We start from the raw sequence: 23,017 nt of genomic DNA, 5'->3' as shown, positions 1-23,017 counted from the left end.
CTCCTTGTCATACCCCTGGACTGCTAACAGTAAGAAGTGGGCCCTGGTCTCATCCACAGCATTGAGTGTGTGTGTGTGTGTGTGTGTGTGTGCGTGTGTGCCCGCGCTCGCGCACGCATGGTGGGGGTTAAAATAAGAATAAAGACATATCTTCCCTGAGATTCCATCTGGAATAGATTCTTAAACCCAAGAATCTCCTCTTTATGTACAAGAATCATTAAGAGTGATGGAATATGAATTGGTCCAGGATTTGACTGTCCGGGTTCTTTCCAGATGTCTGTTTCTCCTTATACTACCTGGGCAAGCCACTTACATTCTGTAGGCTGACCTCCTCATCTCCAAACCAAAAAGAAAGAGTTCCCAGAATTCTATGCAGGGTCATTACAAGAACTGAAAGAGAGAGTATATACGAAGACATTTTCAAACATAAGGGATTTCCCATAATTAAGTAAACAACAGTAGAATTCAGTAATTCATCACTTACATACAACACCCAGCGCTCATCACCAGTGCCCTCCTTAATGCCCTCCCTCACCCAGCCCATCCCCCACCTCCCTCCCTCCATCAACCCTCAGTGTGTTCTTTATAGTTATGAATATTTTATGGTTTGCTTCCTCTCTTTTTTTCTTTTTTCCCCCTCTCCCCATGTTCATCTGTTTTGTTTCTTAAATTTCACATATGAGTGAAATCATATGATATTTATTTTTCCCTGACTTGTTTTGCTTAGCATAATACACTCTAGCTCCAGCCGCGTCATTGCAAATAACAAGATTTCATTCTTTTTGATGGCTGAGTAGTATTCTATTATATATTTACATATATGTAAATATGTATATTTATATATATTAATGTATTACATATATTTAATGTATATTTATGTACTTATACACACACACACACCCCACACCTTCTTTATCCATTTGTCAGTCGAGGGACATGTGGGCTCTCTCCATAGTTTGACTGGTGTAGATAACGCTGCTGTAAACATTGGGGTGCCGGTACCCCTTTGAACGTTAACTAACTAGAATTTAAGTAAAATTTGAAAAAAAAATAAAAGAAACATTTCCAATTGGTTTCTACTAAATCATCTTTATCACGCTTGTCTTTTTCCCATAGTTTCCTTTTACTTGGAATTTTTCTTAGACATTTTTACCAAATTCTAGGAAGTGTCTGTCTGTCTTCATCTCTATAATTTATATATATATATACGTATATATATAAGATTTTATTTACTTATTTGACACAGAGAGAGAGACAGCCAGTGAGAGAGGGAACACAAGCAGGGGGAGTGGGAGAGGAAGAGCCTGATGTGGGGCTCGATCCCAGAATGCTGGGATCACGCCCTGAGCTAAAGGCAGATGCTTAACAACTGAGCCACCCAGGCGCCCCTTATAATTTTATATTTTCTGTCTATTTCCTTTGTAAAGATTATTTTCATTCTTTATAGACAAGCAGATTCATGTGTAACTAATTTATAATAACAAATTTGCTTTTTAAAACAAACAAAACCCAGTGTAAACAACAATCGGAAGATCCGTGAAGCATATAAGGCCAGATGGAAGGTGTTAATGTGGAAATATTTTCTAGAGAGGTAAAAGCCAAGGGCAGATAGCCCTGTTGCGAGCTGCAAGGTTTTCTTGTCAATCCCAATATGCCTATTTCTCTAGGGACCTGGAGAACTGGATCAGTAGCATCGGTGGCATGGTATCATCGGAGGAGCTGGCTGAGGATTTAATCGGCACGGAGATCCTGCTGGAGCGACACCAGGTATGGCTACGAAATCCACAGCCACGGATCACGTGACCTCCCAACCTTCCCTCGCTCTATGACATCGTGGGGATGCCAACAGTCTCTTCCTTTTCCCAACACAGGAGCATCGTGCGGACATGGAGGCTGAAGCTCCCACCTTCCAGGCCTTAGAAGACTTCGGTGCAGAACTTATAAGCAGCGGTCACCGTGCCAGTCCCGAGATCGAAGAAAAGCTTGAAGCGGTCAGGCTAAAGAAAGAGGACTTGGAGGAAGCGTGGAAACAACGCAAGAGGATGCTGGATCAGTGTCTGGAGCTGCAGGTGCAGCAGAGGATTTTGCTTAGGAAGGATTAGCCTCCGTCTGTCCCTTCTGTGCAAGTTTGCACAGTGCCTCCAGGGGCTCATTTCACCAGGCTTGCCATTCCCTAGGCACAGGGGCATCTCTTGGCTCTCTGCCGTTGCACTCTCATCGTTGTGCTGTTCTCTGCTCATATCCCTGTTCGAAGAGCTGAACAAAGTGGGGATCAGCTCTTGGCACGAGATGGAGTGATTATAATGTATTTATTGATTGAGAGTTTGGTTGATTGATTCTTGTTGAGAACCTGCTGGGTGTGGAGCCCTGGAAACACAAAGATTAGTAAGATAACATCCCTTTTCTGAAGTGAAGTTAGACATGTCGACAGACCATTCTAGCACAGAAGGTGATTATTAATAAAACAAAATGTATGAAAGTTTTGAGGCTAAAGAAGAGGGAGCGATTAATGCCATGAGGGATGGGATGAGTGGATCACTGGTGACCCTGAGGGTAGTGGTTATGAGGGTCCTAAAGAAATAACCAGCCAGCATCCTCCAGGTGGAGCATATGGGAAACGCACCCTGGGAATGGAGTATAGCTTAAACAAAAACATAAAATGTGTTTTTATGTCTCAGGAAAGAGTAAAAGGTCCAGAATAGTTAAGATTCATGGTATGAATGTTTCTTGGAAGAACATAAGCAACCCTTACGGGATCCCTTATATCAGTGTTGTAGGAGAGGGAGGGATCATTTCCTCTGTCCCCTGGATTGGATAGAACCTCTATCTTCATCCCCATAGTTGTTCCACGGGAACTGTGATCAGGCCGAGAGCTGGATGCTGGCACGTGAGAACTTCCTGAGGTCAGAGGGCCACAGTTCCTTAGATACTCTGGAGGCCTTGATGAAGAAACGGGATGATTTGGACAAAGCACTCACTGCCCAGGTAATAACAACTAATATCAGCGTTCCAATAACAAATATTAGTAATGAGAACAGAGATTCTATACATGTATGTAGTTCTGTGATTTGTGAGGATTTTAATTCCCATTTGCTTCTTACAGAAAACTCTGAGGTAGACAGGGCAGTTGACGTGGTGGCTTAGTCTTACTCAAGTCACTCACGGCATCAGACTGACTTACTGCAAGGCCAGCCTTGTACAGCCTAACTTTTAGGAAGTGACTTTCTATACCGCTTATGCCAACACCCCACCCAATGCAGGAGTCACCCTCTGCCATGGTCATGGGAGGAGTCTGTTCTTGAGGGAGCTCAGTACCACAGGAGTAAGTACCACAGGAGTCAGTACCACAGGAGCTCAGTGCCACAGGAGCTCGGTGCCACAGGAATCAGTACCACAGGAGTCAGTACCACAGGAGCTCAGTGCCACAGGAGTCAGTACCACAGGAGCTCAGTGCCACAGGAGTCAGTACTACAGGAGTCAGTACCACAGGAGCCCATGTTAGTGTCATTATTAATGTTTCTCCCCCTGTTAAGTTAAAAGCCTCTTTTGTGGCATTTACCCTCTCAGCCTGGTTTTGTTCCCCTTTGTGAGGCCACAAAGGGTGTCTCTGTTCTTTTCTAGGAGAGAGTCTGGGATTGCACTGAAGGCCTAATCTCTGGGCATCTGGGCTTTTTTCTTTTCCTCTACCTAGGAAAACAAGATCACGGAGCTAGACCATGTTGCGGAGCGGCTCATAGCGGATGACCACTATGCCAAGGAGGAGATTGCTGCTCGGTTCCAGCGGGTGCTGGACAGGTCAGGCCGGAGCAGGTGTTTCGCGAGCTAAGGAATTCTTTTCATTTCTAAACGCCTAAAACTATCTTGACACTTGGAAACATTTCTGATCTAGACTCACAGAATGAAAGGCATGGAATAGAACTTAAAAATTACTGACTTAACCACTGTATTTTATGTTTGAAAATAACGAGACTATGCAACAACTAAACCTATCGATGTAATATGTAATATTAGATGTAATATGTATGTAATATAATATGTATATGTACATTATACGTAATATTACAGTATATATGCTATATAACTAAATAATATATAGCTATGTTGTATATAGCATATAAATCTATAAATAACTAGAGGAGAAGGGACAGGTTGGCAAATGAGAAGATTGCAGATATGGCATCAAAGCCTGGTGGAAGGGTCAAGGGCAGAGAGCGACCTAGCCTCTTCCTCCAGATGGAATGCTCTGAAACAACTGCTGATTGATGAGCGGACAAAGCTTGGTGACTATGCTGACCTCAAAAAATTCCAGCGTGACCTGGAGGACCTGGAGGAATGGATCAGTGAGATGCTGCCCATAGCCTGCGATGAATCCTACAAAGATCCCACCAACATTCAGGCAAGTTCAAACTAGGAACCTGGAAGAACTGACATACCCAGGTTGTTGGATGAAGGGTGTCTCCCTACACAGAACGTTTCCTCACTGTTGAGACCACTGCCTGCCCTCAGGGGCTTCCGAGTCTAATGTGAAGGGCTGAGTCCTTCAGAAGTCACCATTAGTTATGACAGACATTAACTCTTTCTTTGAAACAGAATTTATCTATCTTGCTTCCTTAGATTACAGGGTAATTTAGGTTCTGCTTTCCCTTCAGAGAAAATACCTGAAGCACCAGGCCTTTGACAATGAGGTCCAGGGCCGAGCTGAGGAGGTGGAGGGAGTGCTCAACTTGGGGAACTCTCTGATTGACCGGAAGGCATGTGATGGCAACGAAGACACCATGAAGGTAGGGGTTCTGGTCAGGGTGGTTTGGGCTAAAGGCACATGAGGAGAAGCCTCTTCCTCCTTCAGAGCTTCCACGGCGGGGGGTGAGGCGTGTGTTCTGTGGTTAACGATCTTCCCTCCGACTGCTGCACAAAGAAGGCAGGAAACCATGATGCTCAGCCCTTATCACTTCTGGCAAACTCAGTACCTAGGACCCTGAGAAAGCTTGAGACCTAATTCCTAAGTGTTGTCAGGCCTGTTCGACATTTTCTATGCCTACTGCCAAGAGCTTTGGCACTTAGGCACCAGTCTCTGTAAGCAGCCCAGGACCCTTTCCTCAAACTTTCTTCTGGCACCTCCTGTCGTTTCCCAGATTGAGCATAACTGGTTTAAAATATATGGCATTCAAAAGTTGGCAGGTTTTGGCTAGTCCCTAACTCCTAGCCCCCTACAGTATATTTTCAAGTTGTCACAGGACTCAGGATCCTAAAGACCACAGTGATCCCCAAATTTCTTTGGATTAGGGTCAACTGGAAGACCTGAAGGAACACTGGAACTACCTGCTTGAGAAAACAATTGACAAAGGACAGAAGCTCGAAGAGGCGAGTCGCCAGCAGAGGTTCAACGCGGGCATCCAGGACTTTAAGTTCTGGCTCTCAGAGGTAATTGCATGTGCAAGGGTGGGGGCAGGGGAGCTTCATAAATACTTGCCAGTTAAATGGATTTGTGCATGAACAATTTCCTTGACTTTTTTCGGAAAAGTTGGGGGACACGGTTGCCAATGTTGTTCTCCTTAAAGACAGTTTCCACGGGGCAGCTACACCGTGTATTCCTTTGTTCGCAGGCAGAGACACTGCTGGCCATGAAAGATCAGGCCAGGGACTTGGCTTCAGCAGGAAACTTGCTCAAGAAACATCAGCTGTTGGAAACAGAGATGCTGGCCCGAAAGGTAAACAGTGTTGGACTCTCACTCCTCTGGGCAGCATGGAAATGCTTCTTTTTCGTCTAAGAGGCCATATGAGAACACTTTCTTACAAACCGACCTTAGGTTCTCAGCCAGCGGTCATTATAACCAGGTCAAATCCAACAGGTGCAGAGCGGTGGCAATGGTCACTGCTAACCAATGATCATGAAACTATAGATTCTAAGGAAGAGGATCCAGAAAGAGGACCCTAAAGCTATCTTGTCTACCTTTAAATGATGCACGCATATAAACTCACTGTCTTCCAAAGCTCATATTTGATCTGGCCTTTGAAAGAAAATGGAAGTTTATTTTACATAATTATAGAGAGCAAAAGTATCAGAGGGGGATGTCATGTGCAATAAAGTTGAACTATATATACACTGTGGAAATTCTATGGAGAATTCCAGTTGCATTCCCATATCAAGCAGAAATGCGTCTGGAGCAGTGATAAACACGTTGGCAGGTATTGATTTCATCCTGGAAAATTTTATTTTATCAGTTTTATTTGGTGGCAGAGATATGCACAGAAAGGACAAGAAGTCAAAGGCTTTCTAAGCTCCAGAGCTTTAGGACTTGATGACGTTCCCCACAACAACACTAGAAGGGCAGAGTTAGAGTGAAAACAGACAGAAGCAGCTGGGTGTGTTCTGGACGTGGCCAGCCTAGGAATGTTATGGTAGAGTAGCCCTTCTCGAATACTTCTATCCATCAATCTGTGTCAAATTCAGTACTGTGAGGAAGACAGTCCTGTTTGGAGACACACACTTGCTCACACTCAGTTTCCAGTTGGGAAGAGGAGGAAGAAACAAGGGAGACTACCAGAAGGTGGATGGACAGTTTGAGTATTACAGTCCCGTTACTCACAGTGCCCTCTGATCTTGCCCCATCCGAGCTGAGTTAAAAAACATATCATCAAATCAATTATCTTCAAAAACGGTCTATTTGACCCAGTCTTTGAACCTGTACCAGTGGTGGTTAAAGTCCAGGGTCTACTTACCGCCTGTACTGTTCCGTTCACTGGGCACACCTGGGCTTTCTAGGACGCACTCAAGGACCTGAATGAGTTGGCTGCTGAACTGCTCTCCAGTGGGACCTTCAACGTTGACCAGATCGTGGAGGAAAGGGATAATGTCAACGAGCGCTTCCTGAACGTGCAGAACTTGGCAGCGGCCCACCATGAGAAGCTCAAAGAGGCCTATGCCTTGTTCCAGTTCTTCCAGGACCTAGATGATGAGGAATCGTGGATAGAGTACGTATGGCCAACTCACACGGCACCAACAACCAAAGAGAACAGATGATCCACCAAACATGTTCCCATTTGGTGCTGAAATGAAATACGTAATTGTTTCTTACAGTTGGTCTCACTTCTTAACCACACTCGCCTTAGCCTAAAGTTAACATTGGTTTTATTTTTCTCAAATTACCTCTCTGTATGCAGGCAGAAGGAGACAGGCTTGGAGAAGTAGGGAGCACTTCACACACATTCTGGGAACAAAATTAAGAAACCATGTACGCTTGCTCGTTCTAGACAGTTCGTAGACTGTGTGATGTCTGAATGAGACAGCTGGGCCTTTACAGCTTACTCAACTGATGAGATCCTTGTCATTAAAAAAAAAATCATTGAAATTTTACTTAGTTAACATAAAAAAAAAAACCCCCATACAGTGCAACGTTGGCCTCAGGAGTAGAACCCAGTGATTCATCACTTACATATAATACCCAGTGCTCATCACAACAGGTGCCCTCCTTAATGCCCATCCCCCACCTAGCCCACCCCCCACCCACCTCCCTCCATCAACCCTCAGTGTGTTCTCTATCTTTAAGAGTCTCTTACGGTTTGCCTCCCTCTTTTTCTTTTTTTTCCCCATCTGCTATGTTGATCTGATTTAAATTCCACATCTGATGAAATTATAGGGTGTTTGCCTTTCTCTATCTGACTTATTTCTCTCAGCACACACACTCTAGCTCTAACCTGTAGGTCTAAGGCACCCTGAACCGGACACAGGCCAACATCACCCAGTACCTGCCACAGTCTCATCACTAGTTCTGCTTTTGTTACAAAAAGTACAATTGGGAAAATCTTAGTAAATCAAATTATTACCCTGCTTCCTATGTAACCCGCCTCCTTGTATGCCTCTTCTACAAGCCCGCTGATTCTGCTGGTAATGAATTAAGGGAAGCCTTGAGCGCAGGGCAGCAAGGAGGACATCTGAGGAACCTTCAGAAACAATGAGATCATATAAGCTTGTCCGCGTCGTCTTTTATTGTGCTTTGTGGTGGCGGTCGGACATTTTACACTTGGAACCGATTCAACTGCCATGACTCCTGCAGTATCAGCTTCTTTTCCCACGCTACCTGAATTCATTACTGATATTAATAGACAAAAAGAATAAAGGCCACGAAGGCCATATATGTACATAGGGTCGTTTACATGTGTGTGTATATACTTTTCACATTTTTTTGGGAAGAGAAACATTAGTGTATGTCCTTGAGCAAAGAAGAAAAGTGCACAGGTAGACAGGCAAGGGAGCAAATGGAAAGGCTGTCGCAGCCGTGGGTACAGTGGGACCAGCATGTTATTTTCATTTGTATTGTCAGAAGTTTTGCAGAAAGCCTCTGGCACTAATTGTGTTTGTGGTTACTGACACCCGAGTGTTCCAGAATTTACCACCTCCCCAACCCCCAGCCACACACCCACTCTTAGAAAACCCTTGCTCTAGGATGACCTCGCATGTCTAAACGACGCTTTCCATTTCCTTCCTTGGTCCCAGGGAGAAGTTGTTACCCGTGAGCTCCCAGGACTATGGGAGGGACCTTCAGGGGGTTCAGAACTTGCTGAAGAAGCACAGGCGCCTCGAGGGGGAGCTGGTGGCCCACGAACCCACCATCCAGGTAGGAAGAGTCGGGGTCTGTGGATAAGTAGGGGGATGCTGCACAATGGGGAGGCGGCATGCAGAGCCACCGCGGGCTAGGCACAGAGCTCGCAGGCATTCTTCCCTTCTCTGCACGTTGTCTCCTATGGATAGAAGGCTTCTGCACAGGGACCCGTGCTTTTTCCTGGAAGGGGTGCTTTCAACACCGTGGGCACTGTTGGTGGTGGTTAGGGCGCAGGCTGGATCACCTGGAAAATCTGTACTTGAGCCAAGCCACAGAGGAAGAAGACAGCTCTGCATCGCCCTGCGACCACGAACAATCCAGAAAGCAGATCATGGAGTGTAGCCTAGTATAAGCACCGCAGTTGCACGAGGGGACATTTAGCATGTGGACCTGACTGCAGGTGTCTTCATTCTCCCAAGATTTTCAAGACCACCCAAGTACCATGGAGTTTATAAGTGGTGTGGTGGGCGGGAAGGGCTGGATACCTTGCAGGGAGAGTCTATGCGGTAACGTGACATGGGGGGGTGTGTTCTGCAGAGTGTGCTGGATGCGGCAGACAGGCTGGGAGACAAGGCTGCTGTGGGGCAAGAGGAGATCCAGGAGCGGCTGACTCATTTTTTTCAACACTGGGAGAAGCTCAAAGAGTTGGCTGCCGCTCGGTGAGTCGGGGATAGGAGGCCCAGCCGTCTTCCTGGGTTGTTGGTATTGGGTGTAGTGTGGGCTGCTCTCCCCAACTCCCCATCTCTATTTATCATCGAAGTCCTTCTCAGATGCCAGTTGCCATGCAACTTGCCCCCACTGACCCCAGGGAGAGGCGAGGAGGCTGCCACCTCTGTGGTCTGAACGCTCGTCTGCTCCCATGCTTGCTTGCCACTGTCCTTTATCATGGTGGCCTCCTGTGCCAATCCTTCACGCCAGGTCACGCCCATCGGGTCTGTTCTACTTTGTGCGACCCCCCCCCCCAGGCTTAGCACGGTGTGCAGCCCCTAGGAATGAAAGAACGAGGGGATCTATTTTCTCCTGATAGCCATATAGCCAATGAGAACCCTGCAGCCAGACGGCCAAATAGAATAATTTCTGCCTATGACTCCATACCTGTTGCCTTCCCTGTGCAGGAGGAACCGCGGTGCTCAGAGTAGAAGGAGATAGTACTTCTCTGATGCTTTCTCCAGCTCTGGTATCTGGGCCCTCGTGTTTGGACAAGGCTCCCTTCCCCCAGCAAAGACTCCCAGAGAGCAGATGATGCCACAAAACAGAACTTCTGGGGTCAGGGCCTCCCCTGTTCGCAGGAAGCTCAGGTCGGCTTGCTCTGTGGCCCAGTCCCACGGCGGCTGCCTCGTGTGGCCGTGCTACGCGCAGTGCTCCCCTGGGTCCTGCTGTCTTCTCATCCTCACTGGCGCTCACCGCCCTGTTGCAGAGGGCGTCAGCTGGAGGAATCCCTGGAGTACTTGGAATTCATGCAGAATGCTGAGGAGGAGGAAGCTTGGATCAGTGAAAGGGAAGCTATGGTTGCCCGAGGGGGCTCTGGAGACACCCTGGCCACGACTCAGGTGAGCCACAGGCAGAATGACTGATACCTTCCCTTTGGTTTGAATCTTTTCTTAAGCAGTCAGCATTTTCATCTGTGATATAAGTAACTTGCTCCGGACCGTGAAATCAATCAGGTGTGGAGCCGGGACTCAAAGCTCAGTTCCCTGATTTGTGGTCTATGACTTCAAGTCGTCAGGGTTACACGCCTTTCCTCCTAGCGGTAGGCTTCCTTAAGCTTCCCTCAAATACTGATGTTACACTGAATTGGGAAGATTCTTATGCCTGGGCATTCGTTGCGGTTTCTAGAAAATATAATTTTAGCAGGGCTACCTGGCGGGTGGAACAGGTCCACAATTTAGAGGCATACTTGTAAATACAGTATAGAGTTTCCCAATAAAGAAATAAACAAGTGGTCCATGTGATCTCGAGTTAATATGGATTTTTAGAGCTCCTGAGAGAGTGATCATAAGAAAATAAAGTTCTTGGGACCATGAGATCTGTGCCTACTAGCCTTAAAATTTAGGGATTTACTAAGAATTCTCAGTGGAGATTAATACCCTCTTCTGCGATGACATAAGGAACGGCTCACAGTGGCAAGAGAAAGCGTAAAACCTGCATAGCGTACAAGTCACGCTACCAGCCCCTTTCCTTTGAAAAGCCTTTGGGACATGTGCACACATGGGACACATTAAGTGGTTTAAGGTTTCATCTCAAACACTGCTAACGGCTTCCCTTTTTAAAATGAGACCGTTGGTTTTGAGAATTGCGGATTCACCTGCCGTTGTAAGAATGTAGGGAGGTCCCATGTACCATCTACCCAGGTTCCTCCAGCAGTGGGACCTGCTGGGACACTGACCCCGACGCGGTCAGGACGCAGTACCTCCCCGTCACCCCGTGGGCAGAACACCCTCTTCCCTCCGGCCCCCACCCCTCCTTAGTCCCAGGCAATCACCGATCTGTTCTACGCCTCTATAATTTGTGACATTTCGAGAATGTGGTATAAATGAGCTCATACAGTATGTCCCTGTTGGGGGTCGGCTTCTCGCTCTGCAGAGTTGGCTGGTGATTCATTCAGGCTGTGGGCAACAGTGCTTCCCTCGTCGGTACTGCTGGCTGGTATTCCATGGAATGGACGTACCAGCTTCATCACTCACCTGTCGAAGGGTATCTGGGTTGTTTCCACGTTTGACTGTGATAAGTCAAGCTGCCTTCAGTACTCATGCAGAGGCTTCCACGTAAACATGGGTCTTCATTTCTCGGGAATAAATGTCCAGGAGTCCAATAGCTGGGCCATAGGATAACTGCATATTTGGTTTTGTGAAAGCAGTTAAATACATAAAAATGTAAACGTGCCAGACTGTTTCCAGAGCGGCTGCACCATGTTACACACTCACCAGCCGGGTGTGAGTGATCCCGACTTTCTCCCCATCGTTGCCAGGACTTGGTGCCGTCACCATCTTTATTTTAGGCAGTCTGATAGGAGTGCAGGGTATCTCATTGTGGTTTTAATGTGTGTTTCCCTTATGGCTGATTTTTATGTGCTTATCTGCCGTCTGTGTATTTTCTTCAGTGAAATGTCTCTTCACCTCATTTGCCCGTTTTCTGATTGGAATGTTTGACTGTTTGCTTTAACTGTTGACCTTCTGTGCTTTGTGTCAAATCTAAAAAATTTTGCCTAGCCCTGCCTGGGTCTTGAAGATCTTCTCCTCTGTATTCTTCCAAAAGTTTAGAGCTTTACATTTTAATTTTAAGTCCATGATCCATTTAGAGCTCACTGTTGTCCGAGATGAGAGCTAGGGTGTGGTTCATTTTTTGCATGAGAACGTCCCGTGGCGCCCCCTACAGTCAGCACGCCGCTTTTACACCTGCCCACACCGCTAGGGCAGATGTGTGGGTTTTGTAGACAGCGCCCAGTTGGGTCGGATTTTTAAGCCCATTCTGCTAATCCTGATCTTTAAATGGGAATTTTTAGACCATCACATTCAAAAGCTCATTTTAATGAGAAGTTTTTGCACCAACATATGAATTCCAGGAAAAGATTTTATGAGATTTATGGTTAATACTCCTTGCTTTTACCTTAAGATGTCTATCTCCCTAGCCCTTGAATGTCATCTTTCATGAAGAAAAAAAATGACCTGAGTTTTTGGTTTCCTGAGCCCATATAGATTGGCTAATATAAGAAAGGAGAGTTGTTTACCTGTTGTTGAATTTCAGTTTTCTTCCCGTGATCTCATCCTCCCCCTCTGTTTAATACGTAAGGAGAGAAGAGGATTCTGATCAACTTCTTGCAATTATGAGACGCATAATAGATATATTTAAAATACGTTTTAAGCTTTTGGCCTTATCAACTTTTAAGACAACTTAAATTGTTAGGAATTTATTTGAATATATTTGAAAGAGGGACACCTAGATTTTATTTAAAGGAAACTTATGTTTGATGAGCTTCTGAGGTGTCCAAGAGGAAGCTCAGAAAACAGATTGGAAACAGAAGGCGAGAGTGTTGAAGAGGCTTTATTTCATGCGTTCTGTGTAGGTGAAAACAGCTAAATCAGTCTATTTTATATAGTGGATCGTGTGTCCAATCTCCATGTAAGGTTTCTGCATCAAGATGAAATAGAATAGTCATTCAAGATCATGCAGCCCATCCTGTGTTTAAAGAAATAATCATCTTATTTTAATGCCTAAGAACACCATGTATCAGAAATTCATATTTTCAAAATGTGCTGGTTAAAAGTATGATCGTCACACAAAATCTGTTTCTTCCTTGGCCTGGGCTAGTGTGCAATGTCGGAGGAAAAGTGGAAGGGCTGCCTTTGTGACAAGAGGAGGCGAAGGCTGCACAGGCAGCCCGGGCCCTTGAGGATGGGGGGTGGTGGCGGGCAGAGCCGGCTGCTCTCGATAACACTCAGGAGAATACAGAGGAAGAGACACACTCCTCCCAGGCTTCTTCCTCACTCTATTCTCCCTCCATCCAGCAGTAGGTTGACACAGAGAAGTTTAAGACTGAAATTCCTAACAGCTCAGTGTTCCCTTTAGCTGCCTTTAGGTCAGTTCTTTTTTGTTTTAAAAAAATATATTTTTTTATTTGAGAGAGAGAGAGAGCATGAACAGGGGGAGGGGCAGAGAGAGAAGCTGCTCAATGATGCAGGGCTCGATCCCAGGACCCTGGAATCACGACCTGAGCCAAAGGCAGACGCTCAACCGACTGAGCCACCCAGACGCCCCTAGGTCAGTTCTAAGTATAGGAGGATACTTGTTATCTATACGTTAGCACGTTTCATGGGATTATACAAATTTCAAAATGGAGGAATTCTATTTTACCTTGACCATGCTGTCATTCCACAGTCCAGAAAAGCTGAAGTTCCCATAGTAAGTTAGAAAGAGTATCACTGTATTCCTTTGTCTCTTTCTTTTCTGGTAAGATTGCCCCTTTTGGCAAGTGAAGGGCTTCAGGAGAGGTGTTTAGCGGCGCTGGGCAGGAAGAGGTGGACGCCCCCTTCTCTGCCAGTGTAGCTGAGTCACCCCTCTGGGTAGCAGCAAGGCGAGTCAGAACGGGGGTGGGATGGAGTGTCCGGGCTTGGATCTGTTGATTCTCACTGCCTCCTGTATGTAGAGCTTGCTAAAGAAGCACGAAACATTGGAAAACGACTTTGCTGTCCATGAGATGCGAGTGCAAGATACATGTGCTCAAGGAGAAGACATCTTGGATCAGGTGAGCCACTCGGGGATTCCAGGCCCAGCTCATGTTCCAAAAGGGGTCAGTTCCAATATAGAATCATGAGCAGTGCTAAAATTCACACATCGAATTTTAATACTCTCTGCCTAGCTACCTTGTTTTTGGTCCGAGCAAAGAATTTTCTGTTCAGTTGCTGCTTTTCGTAAGTTCTTTTTTCAAGCTCTTATAGGTCTACCCGGCAGATTTCCTTAAATCCTTTGTGGACTGCCTGCTCGTTGTGTGCAGAACATGGCATTGTTAAAGACCTTATGGCATGCTTTGCTTATAGAGTATGGTAAAACGGTTAAGAAGTTTCTTTGTACGCCTCCAAGGAGGAGGACCGGACTGAATTCTCTTTGTGACTTGAAAATCATTCTTTTATTTAAATGCTTGTTTTTATAAATCCTCCCTGATTAAGTGCTATATAAAGAACCTTGAACAGAGGGGACTCCAGCCAAGAAGGCCACACTTAGTGGACACACACAAGAAGATCTCCCAAATGTTAGAGTGGAAATAACATCCCAGGCATGAGGAAAAATAAGACAAACGCACTAGACCCAGAGGAGAGTAGTTACGTGTTTGGAATGAGAAGGATGACATCTTTTTATCATGCTAAAGAATTCCAGCTTCGAGCTGTGGGCGTCCACCCCTGTATCTGTTTCTCCTTCTCCTCTCCACCTTGGTGTCACAGGAGAAAAGTCAGCAAAAGGAGAAGATTTCTGCCAAGATAGAGTCTCTGAAGGAAAAGGTGCCTTCTCTGTCCAGGGCTATAAACGCTTGGAAGTCGCAACTGGAAGATGATTATGCCTTTCAGCAGTTTAACTGGAAGGCTGACGTGGTGGAGGCCTGGATAGGTATGACATGTGAGGGCCAGGGGAAATGCTGGTAAATTCCATCCATAGAATGGTTCTGGGATTTTCTCACTTCCCATGGGAAGAGAGATATTCCCTCCTCACCCACTCCTACCCTTTCTGGACACAATTACACTCATGTGTGTGCATGTGTGCGCACACACATGCCCCAGAAAACATGCTGATGGGTGACTGAGGACCAGAATTCCAGAAAACACATTTTTGGGGGAATTGGTGATTTCATCTGTGATATTCAAAAGGGCAGAGCCATGGCAAAACATTGTAAAAAAGAAGCAGTGTGTTTGATTACTTCTACTTTACATCTAATCTACAATTTTCCTTTGTTTTCCAAAACACTCAGAAGTTCCCTTGGCCCTAGCTCTGTTCTAGTCAGTTCTATGCTGCATAAATCCAGAGAAACCATCCAGCGGCCCCCACTGCCCCCATATTCCAATAAATGATCCATTCCCAGAGTCAGGAGGCTCTCGTGACATAGAGTAAATATTTCTTTTCTCTTTACCAAGGCTGACTCGAGAGCAACTACCTTTCCCCACTAATCAACCATCTTTGCTCTCTAGCTGAGAAAGAAGCAAGCCTGAAGACCAATGGCAACGGTACAGACCTCGCTGCCTCCCTCACTCTCCTGGCAAAGCAGGTGAGAACAGGGCTGCTCCCGGGCAGGTGCCAGTCACGTCCACGGCCCACATACACGGAAGCTGAACACTAGCGTTATCCCATTCCCCAACTCTGTGGTTTTATTGTCTGTAGGATCCGAGATATTGTTACTTTTTCCCTTCCTAATATTGGTAACTTGCTAGTTTTTTCTCCCTCTCCCTTCCACCAGTCTTGTGGCTCTAACTATGCGTCATTTTTATTAGAGAACCAACTCTGGTTTTTTATCTTTCTTTGTTATAACTTTCTATTATAGTCCATTAATATCTTTTCATATCGTTATTAATTTATTTTTTAAAAACATTTCTTGAAGTAAATATTTAGGTCATCAAATATTTAGCCATTCTCCTTTTTTAGCATTTTGATGTAAGGATATAAATTTCCCTCTAAGAAGAGCTTTAGCTGCACCTCACAGTTTCATGTGTTACTTCTGTTATTATCACTCAGATAAAATGTTTCTGTTGTTTCTAATTTCTTATTTAACCCATTGGCTATTCCATAGTGTATTTTGTTGAATTTCCAAACAGTTGGGCATTTTCTCATTTTTTTTTGACATTTATAGCTAGTTTAATTCCACTTTATTTTAAAAACACATTCTATAGTATTCTAGAAGCTTGATTTACATCCAGCAAATGGTCTGTTTTGGTGTATAGTCCATGAACAGTTGAAAAGAATGTATATTTTACAGTGGTTTATATTAGCTGTCAGATTTTGGTTGTTAATCATGTTATTTATTTTTATGTATTTTGAAGCCAGGTTCAAAGTTGTGTTGACATTTAGAATTACAAAGCATCTTGATGAATTGATACTTTTAATTATGAAATGTTCTTTTTAACAATATTTCTTGATTTAAAGTCTTCTTTTTCACATATTAGAGTACCAGGGTTGTTTTGTTTGTTTGTTTCATTTTATTTTGTGTTTGAAGTGTATATCTGTTTCCATCCTTTGGTTGATTTCTTCTCTTTCTTTACATTTATGTCTTTATATTTTATATTTTTGCTGTTGGTTTGATCCATTTATACACCGCAAAATGATTACCATTGTAGCACTAGCTGATACCTCTGTCCCATCACGTAATTACCACTTCCTTTTGTGGTGAGAACATATCAGATCTACTCTCTTAACAAGTTTCAAATATAAAATACAGAAATCTTAGCTGTAATCATCATGCTGTACACTAGATCCCCAGAACCAGTCATTCTTTTAGTTGGAAGTCTGTATTCCTTGACCAATATCTCCTCATTTCCCCCACCCTCGAACCCTTGGCAACCACCAGTCTATTCTGTTTCTCTAAGTTTGACCCTTCTAGATTCCACTTGTGGGTGGTATCAAACAGCACTTGCCTTTCTCTGTCTGACTTATTTCATTTAACATGTGCTCTCAAGTTTCATGCAAATTATCACAAATGGCAGGATTTCCTTCCATCTCATGGCTGAATAATGTTCCACTTTACACACGCACGCACACACACATGCACACACACGCATCACATCTTCTTCTTCTGTTCATTGGTTGATGGACACTCAGGTTGTTTCCATATCTTGGCGAATGTGAATGATGTTGCAGTGAGCATGGAAATGTGGAGTGTCTTTAAATTTTAGATGTGTCTCCTAAAATTTCACCGAGTTGAGCGTTGTTTATTTATCTAATTTGATCACTTTATTGGAATAGTGAGTCCATTTACATTTAAAGTACTGTAACTCATGAATTTTGATTTAAAGTTATAATTTAACATTCCCCCCATCCAACCCTTATTTTTTGGCCAGGGACTGAAATGATTCAAGACATAATCTTTTTTTTTTTTTTTTTTTTTTGAGAACTTGCCTTTTTCAGTTGGCTCTTACTGCTAGGGTCTTTTAAGGGTTGAACTAAACCCCTTTCATTGGGGCTTCTCCTCTTCGTGTCCTCAGCTCAGCACTGTGAGACTATTGAAGCGTCTACTTAGCATCTCTGACTCTTTGCTACTGTTTTTCTGCTTGCTTCTGGGACTCCTGTCCTACAGAGTGTAGGAACCCGTAGATGCCTCGAGGGGAAAACAGGCAGAATACTGAACCAACTTTTCTGCAGTTCTTTTTCCACAGCTGCTCGAATCCTGGCTGCCTGGTTCCCCAGAAACTGTCTCTTTAGTTTCATGAGATTACCAAGAGCTCTGAGCAGCGGCTTTCCCCTCAGTCTCTTAGCCTGTGCAGCCCACATGTCGCAGGGAAAGGTGACAGAGAATGTTACTCTGATTTTACTACTATTTCACGTCTCTAGAGTTTTGATTCCTTGAGGCGTAGTGACCTGAGTTGCGTTCCGATCTCTTTCAAACAGCTGATGTGTTGCACTTTTATCCAGCGATTAAAGTTGTTCTCAAAGGAAGAATCGGTCAAATACAAGACACCCTGTTAAAGTTGGAGGTAGAGTGTCCAGGATTTTGTGATTTGATATCCATCCCCCCCCCACACAGATCACTGTGTAACTGGCCCCTGTAAGGAGTCTGTTGTTAGTGTGTGTACTTCTAAGATCTCTGGGATTGCACTGCTCTAATCAGAACACAAAATCTAACAGGGGTCGTAAAAGAGTCTTAGAAAGGAGGTGTGCTGTAGGAAGCATTTAGTTTTGACTCAAAAAATGAAGATCTGGGGCGCCTGGGTGGCACAGCGGTTAAGCGTCTGCCTTCGGCTCAGGGCGTGATCCTGGCGTTGTGGGATCGAGCCCCACATCAGGCTCTTCCGCTGTGAGCCTGCTTCTTCCTCTCCCACTCCCCCTGCTTGTGTTCCCTCTCTCGCTGGCTGTCTCTATCTCTGTCAAATAAATAAAATTAAATCTTTAAAAAAAATAAAAATAAAAATAAAAAATAAAAAAATAAAAAAAAATGAAGATCATATCATGCTCTAATATTCCCTTAATATTAATTTTATACCTAACCTAAGCTCTGATTATAAAACATGCAGCCACCAGAACTTGACCATAATTCCAACCACAAATGTTCCCTTAAAGCTAAGTTATGTTTCCTTTTGCTTGGTCCTCATGCTAATTCTTTCCTGAACGTTTTCTTGTCCATGATAACAATCTGGTGGAACCCAGGTGTGAACGGTCCCTGGGAACCCACCTTGTTTCTCTGTTCACAGCTGCTCTTTGGGTCTTTCCCAGGACACTCTGGATGCCAGTCTGCAGAGCTTCCAGCAAGACAGACTGTCCGAGATAACGGACCTGAAGGACCAACTGGTGTCTGCTCAGCACAGCCGGACCAAAGCCATCAAGGAGCGCCACGACGCTCTGCTGAGGCGCTGGGAACAGCTGCTGGAAGCCTCTGCAGCCCACAGACAGAAGTTGCTAGAGAAGCAGCTGCCCCTACAGCAGGTAAAAACATAAAAATAAAAATAAAAAGCCATGATCAGGCCTCAATTATCTGTCTGTTAGTCATGGACTCCAGAAATGGATTCCACTAGAACTCCGGTTTGGATAAAACACAGACATTTGCATGAGTGCATGAAATGGATCCTGAGGGCATTCTTATTGAGCAAGAAGTAATCAGGGTTTCCTAGACTGATTTGTCACTTACGTAGCTGACCTGAGATGGACGCCAGGCACATGTAACAGAAGGACAGAAAGGTGGATGGTCCTGGCGCATGGAAACTAAGCTGGCAGGCAGGAGGCAAGGCTTTCCTTCCACTGCTCTCTAACCGAATAAAAGGAGCACTCGACAAGTAAACCTTGAGTTCTCATCTCGTGTTGACCTTTCCCAGCTGGGAGACCTTGTATATGTCACTTCTCATCTCTGAGCCTTGGTTCCTCCATTTATGAAATACCATCATGTTACCACTGTCTCCTGCTGCTCTGCGTTACGACGATGGAGAGACGTAAGGGCTCTGAAGGAGCAGTGCAAGCTCGATGCAGGCTTGAGTGATGAAAACGTCTCTCTAGTGGAGGCTGCTAAGACACTGGATGTTGATCAGAAAAGATATCAACAATGAGAGGAAGTCAGGACGCTCAGTGAAATGACCGAGCCTTCTAGACCATAGGAAGCACTGCGCCCGGCAGCGAGGGAAGACGGGTGATTAGGGGAATTAGAAAACAAGCACACAGATAAAAATCAGCCAGTAGGGACGCTTAGCTAATTACCGAAGGGCTCGGCACTTACAGAAATAAGCCTTACGTGAAAAATTAGATCAATTTATGGGCAACTTTACGCACATATATGCATTCTACGTAGAAAGATACTTTACATTCTGATTCTATTTTGCTTAACTTTCAAACTGCAAAGACGTTTGTTATTTGATTTCCTGATTATAAAATCTTTGTAAAATACTCAGATAAACCCTAATATTACAAAAGTAATTGGAAGTACTTTGCAGGTTTCTGTGTCTTTCCTGTGTAGGGCCATATCACCTTTCTCTGTATTGGTCTGTTTTAGCAGAGAGATTGCTGAAGTGAGCACAGGGTAAGATGTAATGGTGTGATACCTTTGTAATCCCTCTTCCATTTGGGCCAGTTTTCTCCTCTTTAATCTCCATCTTTGGGAATGAAAACTCATTTCCATGTTTGCCACAGATAAATCTCTGGGGAAATACAAACTGCTGACCGTAAATCCATGATACAGTTTACACCTACAATATTTTTGCTCACCGACTGTTTGGAACAATCCACACTATTTTTCTTGTTCAGAAATTCAGATAATTCAGTTATTCAGAGCATCTGGATAACTCCAGACAGTAAGGTAGGGATAAGGGTACAGACTAGAGCATAGGAGCTGGGTTGAGTCCTGAATAGATTTTAGAAGGAAGGCAGGAGAAGGACTTGGTACAGAGAGACGCCAGAGAGACGTGATCGGCAGAAGAGCAGAGGAGAGGAAGAAGCAGCAAACAGAGAACGGGGGAGACTGGCCTGCCCATCAGTGATCTGCGGATTCAGTGAGTCGCCCATTCATTCAGCTAACGTCTACTTTTGCACCTTCACCGTGTGCCAGGAAGACTTGGGGCACAAACTTCAGGGTAAGAAATCGTGAAATCTTATCACTGAAAATGGCCCTTGCTTCATTTGGACTTAGCACTAAAACAACCCCAGGAGTCCTTCAGCCTCCTTATTTGTAGATGATGGAAGACTTGACTAGTTTCAAACCAAGAGGCCAGGACCCGGGCCGGTGCCTCAAATGCACCTGCCCGCCCACTGATTTCATGCCCTCCGTGGTTTCTGTTCTGCCCTCTTAGAGTCCTGACCCTGAAAATATTTGAATATGGTCTTTTTTTTTTTTTTTTTTTTTTAAATCCTCAGTCTTCTCTTTTGCTGAGGGGCTTTATCAGGAAACATGGAGGTGACTCTTTTCTCCGCAGGCTGAGGAGCTGTTCATGGAATTTGCACACAAGGCGTCTGCTTTCAACCACTGGTGTGAGAATGCCGAGGAGAACCTGTCTGAGCCTGTGCACTGTGTCTCTCTGAACGAGATCCGGCAGCTGCAGAAGGACCACGAGGCCTTCGTGGCCTCCTTGGTCGGGGCCCAATCTGACTTCAACGATTTGCGGGAGCTAGACCAGCAGATTAAGGCCTTAAATGTGCCCTCCAGCCCTTACACCTGGTTAACGATGGAGGTGCTCGAGAAGTTCTGGCAGCACCTGTCTGACATCATCAAGGTAATGGCATGCCCAGAGGCTCTTTCACGGTGGTGAGCACGACCACCTAACTTATTTTACAAGTTGGGGACTTTTGAGAAAGAAAGGACACAGTGAATGACTGGGCTGGCACAGCAGGCATGAGCAGGAACTGTCTAAGGAAATGTTAGAAATATGTTCGCCGTGGGTATAACCCTACGCCCCAGAGTTCAGACACTCTCCTGCCTCTGGGTGTTGAGCGGTGATTCAGGGACGCAATCACAGGCCCCAGGAGGTGGTTGGAAGTTCACGAGGTTCATATATAAGTTCACAGTCTATAGACTTCCCCCATCCTTATTTGATACCCACCTCCAAAGTGCCCTTTTTCTGTGTTTGCATAAAATTTTTGTCTGTCTCTAATGATATTAATACATCATAGAAACTATGGAAGATATTAAAAAGTTACACAAAGAAAAATGTCACCAAAATGTCACCAATTTTATTTTATTTTTTGTAAGATTTTATTTATTTATTTGTCAGAGAGAGAGAGTGAGCGAGCACAGCAGGGGGAGCAGCAGCTCGTTATTACTTTTCTTTTTAAGGCGGCTTTTGTGTTCATTTAAATGAAGATTTCACCTAGAAAAAAATGAGCGGAGGACGATTTGCCTTTACTACTAGCTTGTTTTTCACTGGGCTTGGTCTTAGAGACACCTGCAAGTGCTTTCAGGGCACGACAGGAGCTTCCTTCCTTTTGGAGGCAGGAGAGGTGGGTGGGAGGAAATCTGAGCAGGTAGCACAGGCTTCCGGAAGATGGGTTAGACTGAGGGGGCGGGGGCTGCACAGCTAAGCCCTGGAACCCACTCTTTTACTGCAAAGCAAGGTCTTCAATGTTCACGCCACTGTCTGTGATTCGGGGTTTTAGGAACGGGAGCAGGAGCTACAAAGGGAAGAGGCAAGACAGGTCAGTAACTTCGAGATGCGCCAGGAGTTTGAGCAGAACGCCAGTGCCTTCCTTCAGTGGATCTTGGAGACCAGGTGCGCAGTGCTACCTCCAAACCCAGGCTCCCTGGGTCAGCACAGGGATGAAACGCATACCGGAGGGGAGCAGGAGGGGGTCCTAGAGCGTTTGTGTTGTTCTCACATCACCATATCCCGTCTGTACTCTTCATCTGGAATTGATGGTTTCCTACATCAGTCCTTGCAAAATCAAGAAACGAGAATGTCACGCCACTGTACCTATCCGCGTTCTCTCCTAGATACTCTCATTTTTTTTTACTGCTGCCTGTAATTAAAGCCTAAAATAATACAGTCCCTTGTGTTTGCACTTTACAAAGTGCTTCTATACCCATTCCCTCCCTTAACTCTCACTGCGACCTTGGAAAGTGTACAGGACAGATGCGATTACCTCTGCCTCCAAGTGTGGAAAGAAGGTCAGTAAACAAGCGGACTTGCTCAAGGTCACATAGTATTAGTGGCATGAGCAGAGGCAGAGCCTCCTGTGAGCACCTGCTGGGAAGCTCCTGTGCGGCCTGACCATGAAGCTGTGGCGATGAGAATCAGTGAGATGCTCGATGCTAATTAATTGCTTTTATTAAAGGCAGAATGCCTTACACACGGTGATAGCATTTGTCACATCTTCCAGGGCAAATGACCTGGAAAAGAAGAGACTTGGAGGGTTGTAATACATAAGGATGCATGTCGAAGTCGGTAGCCTATATCTAGTAGGTGGGTCAGAAATGCGGACTTTTGAGAGTTAAAGGGTGATTTAGACGATCTGTGATATATACTGTTCCTACAAACCCAACAAGGGAAACAGACAATGAGCAAAGGAAATCCTGTGTCACAGCCGAAGTCATGGGGCAGAAGGCAGAGGAAGTGCAGGTCAGCCTCCTGTGCCTCTGGTCTGGTCCCTCATCCCCTGGCAGCATGTGCCCAACCCCGAGCACGCACCTGACCCCCGAGCTCTTCATCCTAAGACAGCAGCTGCGCAGAGGCTCTGAGCTGCTCCGACAGGGACAGACTCTGGGAGCAGGACGAAACGGGGTCCCATTAGATTGAGAATATTTCATAAATCTAGGG

At 45.1% G+C, this 23,017-nt stretch overlaps 1 protein-coding gene across 1 annotated transcript in view; it reads left to right on the top strand.

Moving 5' to 3' along the window:
• SPTA1 (spectrin alpha, erythrocytic 1) overlaps window positions 1-23,017 on the top strand; it is a 65,250-nt gene that overhangs the window by 37,033 nt on the left and 5,200 nt on the right. Inside the window, exons 28-45 of the mRNA XM_040635886.1 lie at window positions 1,668-1,767; window positions 1,872-2,069; window positions 2,842-2,985; window positions 3,692-3,795; window positions 4,234-4,396; window positions 4,650-4,781; window positions 5,284-5,421; window positions 5,604-5,708; window positions 6,764-6,972; window positions 8,495-8,615; window positions 9,138-9,259; window positions 10,018-10,150; window positions 13,744-13,842; window positions 14,537-14,699; window positions 15,275-15,351; window positions 18,504-18,713; window positions 20,684-20,980; window positions 21,861-21,973. Coding sequence (XP_040491820.1) covers window positions 1,668-1,767; window positions 1,872-2,069; window positions 2,842-2,985; window positions 3,692-3,795; window positions 4,234-4,396; window positions 4,650-4,781; window positions 5,284-5,421; window positions 5,604-5,708; window positions 6,764-6,972; window positions 8,495-8,615; window positions 9,138-9,259; window positions 10,018-10,150; window positions 13,744-13,842; window positions 14,537-14,699; window positions 15,275-15,351; window positions 18,504-18,713; window positions 20,684-20,980; window positions 21,861-21,973 — 2,628 coding nt within the window. The remainder of the gene's footprint in view (window positions 1-1,667; window positions 1,768-1,871; window positions 2,070-2,841; window positions 2,986-3,691; window positions 3,796-4,233; window positions 4,397-4,649; window positions 4,782-5,283; window positions 5,422-5,603; window positions 5,709-6,763; window positions 6,973-8,494; window positions 8,616-9,137; window positions 9,260-10,017; window positions 10,151-13,743; window positions 13,843-14,536; window positions 14,700-15,274; window positions 15,352-18,503; window positions 18,714-20,683; window positions 20,981-21,860; window positions 21,974-23,017) is intronic.

The sequence above is a fragment of the Ursus maritimus genome, unplaced genomic scaffold (assembly GCF_017311325.1).
Source record: "Ursus maritimus isolate PB19 unplaced genomic scaffold, ASM1731132v1 scaffold_2, whole genome shotgun sequence".
NCBI classification, from domain to species: Eukaryota; Metazoa; Chordata; class Mammalia; order Carnivora; family Ursidae; genus Ursus; species Ursus maritimus.
Note: the sequence above shows the minus strand (reverse complement) of the source record. Positions and strands in the feature narration are given on the sequence as shown.